At 47.3% G+C, this 5,412-nt stretch overlaps 1 protein-coding gene across 4 annotated transcripts in view; it reads left to right on the forward strand.

Moving 5' to 3' along the window:
* The window catches only part of SHROOM3 (shroom family member 3), a 230,430-nt gene extending 225,252 nt beyond the window's left edge, over nucleotides 1-5,178 (forward strand). For all 4 annotated transcript variants that reach the window (XM_087875242.1, XM_087875244.1, XM_087875243.1 and 1 more), the window contains 2 exons: nucleotides 1-190; nucleotides 2,587-5,178. The exon at nucleotides 1-190 is cut by the window's left edge and continues 83 nt beyond it. In XM_087875242.1, coding sequence (XP_087731368.1) covers nucleotides 1-190; nucleotides 2,587-2,928 — 532 coding nt within the window. In that variant the 3' untranslated portion in view covers nucleotides 2,929-5,178. The remainder of the gene's footprint in view (nucleotides 191-2,586) is intronic.
* Nucleotides 5,179-5,412: the final 234 nt, after the last annotated feature.

The raw sequence follows: 5,412 nt of genomic DNA on the forward strand, positions 1-5,412 counted from the left end.
CAACACCTTGGGGGAGGAAGTGGAAGCCCTGATCAGCGGCCTGTGCAAGCCCAATGAATTTGACAAGTACCGAATGTTCATTGGCGACCTGGATAAGGTGGTCAGCCTCTTGCTTTCCCTCTCAGGGCGCCTGGCTCGAGTGGAGAACGTTCTCAGCAGCCTCGGCGAAGATGCGGATAAACAAGAATGGGTATGGCCATTTCCCACCTCCGAACCCAAACACAGGGAGTCCTCAACTTACGAGCACTGCTGAGCCCCAAAATTTCTGTGGCTAGAGCAAGATAGTTGTTAAATGAGTTTTGCCCCCATTTTACGGCCTTTCTTGCCACCGTTGTTAAGTGAATCACTGCGCCTGTTAAGTTAGTCAGACGGGGGTTAAGTGAATCTGGCTTCCCCATCGACTTGGCTTGACAGAAGGTCGCAAAAGGGAATCATGTGACTCCAGGACGCTACAATCGTCATAAATACGAGTCATGTTGAGAAATCAGGCAGGTGTAGAACCAGTCTTGAACTGGCAGAGTCCTTGTAAACCCCACTCCCTTCTACCCTGTTTTCCCGAAAATATGACCTACCCTGAAAGTAACGCCTAGCTTGATTATTACACGTGCACCCAATATAAGCTGTACCCCCAAAATAAGCCCTAATTGAGACCCTGCCCACTCCAGAGTGCACAGGTAAAAATTAAGCTAGGGTGGGGATGGGGGAGGTGGAGCTGCCCTACTACTTACTTTGGACAGTTGTAGCCAGGCCTCGCACACCCTAACACCTGCCTCGCTGGCCCATTTCTTCTGCAGCCGGCAACCCCGGCAAGACTTTCCTGAAGACCTCTGCAGCTGATCGATCCGGAGCTCTGTTATCGGCTGCAGAGGCCTTCAGGAAAGCCTTGCTGGCCGCAGAAGGAGAAGTTCCTGAAGGCCTCTGACAGCGAAAAGGAGGCCGGGGGTCACGCGCACAAGTGTTGTGACCTAGGCTCACTTAGTCATTACAGGACACAATTAGTCTCAAACAAAACTATTTTATTATAACATCTGAGAATTACTTCATTCCCAGCTTAGTCCAAATTAATTCCAAAACAAGTCCTTCAGAAAAAGTCCTTCAGGCTTATCACAAACTTTTATCTTCTTTGGCACCCTGGCAAAGCCCCACAAAGTTCAGAAACAAGAGACGCCGACTGGAAAACAGATTTAGCAATGTTGCTTTCCTACAAAGAGCCCAAGAGCCTTTGCTGCTCTTTTAAGCCTTATGGGAGGGGCCATTCATCTCCTGATCTTACTCCTGAGTCATCCTTTTTGCTTTAGCTGCTTTTGCCTTCTGGCAGCTCTGCACATGCGTGCACTAGGAACAGGCTCCTCCTGTTCCTCTGCCTCTCTGCTGTCTCCGGAGTCCGTGCATTGCTCCCAGATGGCCCTGGCCCCATCTCTGCCTCCGACGCAGAGCCCTCGTGCGGGCCTTCCCCTGACTCCAGGATTGGCCCATGGTCCTTCCCAGCCTCCTCACTATCCAACTCCGCTGCTAGCTCCGTGGGCTGCTGGCGGACCACAACAGCAAGTGAGGTTAGTCAGTGGATGACTTCTCCCGAAAATAAGATCTGGTGCCTTTTTTGGTGGCAAATATATATATATATAAGACAGGGTCTTATTTTCGGGAAAACACGGTAGCACTGATGATGTTACCTAGTTGGGTAATGAAATGTCTGCGAGGAGAAAAGTTTCAAGCTCAAAGGAGCACCAAGGATGCAAGAAGTCCTTGCATGGAGACCCCTTGAGACGAAAGAGGCCCTGGTTCAGTTCAGCTCCCTCTCATTCAAGGAGCTTTCTACCCAAGCCAGCTTCTGATTTCAATTCCCACGGAGGAGATAGCGTCGTACTGTCTGTCTTTACCCACGCTGTTGAAATCCCCTTGCGTAGGGCTTCCTGTTCTGACCTAGGCTTCCTCAGCAGCACGAAGCCAAGTCCTCGTTCCGATAAACCCCTTTTATTTAATTTACAGTGAATTCCTCTCCAGCAAAGTCTTTCCTCTCCCAAGGTCTTTCAAGATAGTTCACAATTACCGACCTTTATCAGGCTTGGAGAGTGGCCAGGTTGATATCTTTCATATTCTGCAATACTGGGCAAGAATGCAGGAATGAACTAATTGTCTCCTGCAAACACCCCTCCCCTTTCAATCCTCTTTTATTCCCTCTGCATTCATCATCTATCTGTGGCTTTACTCCCAAGTCGACCCTTGTTCTTTAGCTGTTCCCTTCGTCTGGCAATCTGCGCAGGCGCATACTGGGAACAGGCTCCAGCTGCTCATCTGCCTCACTGATGTCTGACTCCGAAGGCAGCTGATAACTGACATACGGCCCTGGCCCCCTCTCTGCCTCAGATGCGGAGCCCTCATCAGAGCCTTCCTCAGACTCTAGGACTGGCCCATGTTCCTCCCCAACCTCCTCACTGTCCGAATCTGCTGTCAGCTCCCCTGGCGGGCCACAACACTTCCGTTCTAGACATCTTAGGTCGCTACAGGATCCCACATCATGCCAGGGCTGCCGTACCGAACCTTTCATTTTGTCTCTTTTTTGTTTCTCCCATTTTTCTCTCCCAGGTTTCTCTGAACGAAAAGCGGAAGATGTTAGCAGGCCAGCATGAAGATGCTCGTGAGTTGAAGGAAAACCTGGACCGTCGAGAACGTGTAGTCTTGGACATCCTGTGCAGCTACTTCTCGGAGGAACAGCTTCAGGATTACCAACACTTTGTGAAGATGAAATCGGGGCTGCTTATAGAACAGCGGGAGCTGGATGACAAGATCAAACTCGGGCAGGAACAACTCAAGTGCCTCTTGGAAAGCCTCCCCACAGAATACTTCCTCGAGAGCAAAATGGCCGCCGAACCTCCAGCGATCCCGGGGGCCAGCTGTGAGAACAGATCTACCCCATCTTTCCTCTGACCTCCTCCAGATGAAGCTCACGTTAAAGCGAACAAACCCCTTACGTTTATTTAATCAGAGACAAGAGTTTCACTTTTGAAATCGAAGGAGGATTCGTTTTTCTCTTTTCTCATTCACGTAGGGAACTCAAAACAGCCACGAAGAGTTTACGTTCTTTTTTTTTTTTCCTCTGCCAAAGGCGCTTTTTTCAAAAGGCAGCTGGATTTTGTTTTTCTCTGAAGATGTTTCGCTTCTCATCCAAGGAGCTTCTTCGGTTCTGACTCAAGAAGCATCTTGGATGAGAAGCGAAACATCTTCAAGGAAAAACAAAGACCAGCCACCTTTTGAAAAAACACCTTTGGGACAACCATGATCTGGATGACTGAGAATTTCCATAGACATTTACATTATTTTTTCTCTTCTATCTGCAATCACAGCAAAACTACCTGGAGCACATGAGAAAGGACGTCATTCTAGAGGCTCAAAATGACCCAGGAAGGAATGCCTTGACATTCGCTTCCAACCGTTCTGAGTTCAAGCCGTGCCCGTTGCGGGAGTGCCCTCTCCGAGCTCCAGATTAAATTATGAAGGATCTACAATAATGAAGCCTTAATTAAAATATCGATGAGCTCTCTGCTGTGTCTTGAACAATATTTATATTTTTTAAAGCTACCAGACGGAATTCTGTAAAGATTTTGTACATATATACACTATTAACCGGTTGTTTTGATTCTACTTCAACAATGCGGGGAGGGTTGGGGATATGGTTTTAATTTTTAATTTGTGTGTGTGTGTGTGTGCTTAACGACAACAAAAAGAAGCACCTCCTCCACCCCACATGGGAGGGGCAAATACCATAGTTTGGAGCAGCTGTGTGGATGATGCTAAAGGACAGACTGAAAAAAAATTTCGGGCTCCGAGTCAGGGATTCCTCGTGCACACAACTATTGACACGCAATGAGTTCACTTTGTGCTTATCGGCTTAAAAAAATGGGGCGCAGATGCAGTTCCCACATTGGCGAAAGGAAAGAATTTGGAAATTCTCAGTTTTACGGGGAAGGGGATCCCCCATTTTGGCGTCGTGGGCCAGGAGTTGTACGCTTACAAATCCATGAGAACTGCCTTCTCTCCCAGGTTTTGCAGATCAATTCGCACTTCTCTGCACAGCTTTGAACGCAGGGGAAACATCTGCCCATTTTTTTCCCCTCTATGCTCAGCAGGATCCCGTTAGGTTGGTGAGCGAGATGCATATGCCTAGAGTGTCTCTCTGCCAGGCAGGTGGGGTGGGAGGACCTCTCCCTTTGAACGTCCGCCGAAGGTACCAATAAGGGACTCGAGAATGTTTTTGCACAGCAAAATACTGTCTTCCAAGTGTGACTGAGGTGTGAGACCCAACCCAACCCAGCACTTGTGCGAACTATACAACTCAGGAGTCAGCACGACACAGAAGCTTCTTCCTACATTTTCCCACTTGACTCTTAAAAAAACAATAAAAGTCGGAACACGCATCCGCCTGCAAAGGATTGGAGAATTTCTCGAGGTGTTTTTTTTAATTATTTTTTTCCCCAATCTCTCTCTTTATTTATAGATTTTTTAAAAAAACAAAAAGAACAAAACAAAATCCTTGGTTGTTTTTAAACACTGTGGTTCTTCGTTTTTGCTAACCTCTTTGGCTTGGACTGTCCGTAAAAGCGATCCAAAACTTAAGACATAACGTAGCACAAGAGTTGGGCGGACTGAATTGACAGTCCACACAGCCAACGGGATTTATTTTCTTCTTCTTCTTCTAAGTTCAATCCGAAGGATTTCTTCCTAATTTATTACAGCAGGGAAGTCATTTCCTATTTTCTATATTTTGTATGCGCTCGGAGCCATTGCTCTACGTTGCTTTATCGATCAGGGCTTCCCAACTTTGGCTGCCTTAAAACACGTGGACTTCAACTCCCAGAATTCCCCAGCCAGCAGAGGAGATGAAGTCCACGCGTCTTGAAAGTGGCCAAGGTTGGGAAACCTAGATCAGGGGTCTCCATGCTTGTCGGCTTTTAAGACTGGTGGGGCTTCCAGTCCCAGAATTCCTCAGCCAGCCATTCTTGGCTGCAGAATTCTGGGAGCTGACGTCCACCACAAGTCTTTAAAGTTGCAAATTTGGAGAGCCCTGCTTTAGATGAATTCAAGGGGCAGGAATGTATGTGATAATCTCGAAAGCGGCACCTGTTGCTTCAAAGCTTTATGCTGGGCTGTGACTGTAATAAAAAAGAAAGTGATGAAGATGATGATAAAACAGATATTCCTAGTAAATGATCAGTGGAGGAGGGGGGGAATTCTCCCTTGGAAATCTTTCACCTCAACCTCAACCTTATTCCTCCTCCATTCCCATTTAAGGACCTTTAGGCCTCAAAAGCCAGCTGGAGGAAAAGCTTTTAAAATGGCCAGGGAAAAGGAAGGGGTGTAACAAGAAAAAATGAGAAAAAAAGAAGAAGGTGGCAACCAGTAGTAGGTTTCACT

Source organism: Pantherophis guttatus, chromosome 8 (assembly GCF_059756535.1).
Source record: "Pantherophis guttatus breed Tessera chromosome 8, ASM5975653v1, whole genome shotgun sequence".
NCBI classification, from domain to species: domain Eukaryota; kingdom Metazoa; phylum Chordata; class Lepidosauria; order Squamata; family Colubridae; genus Pantherophis; species Pantherophis guttatus.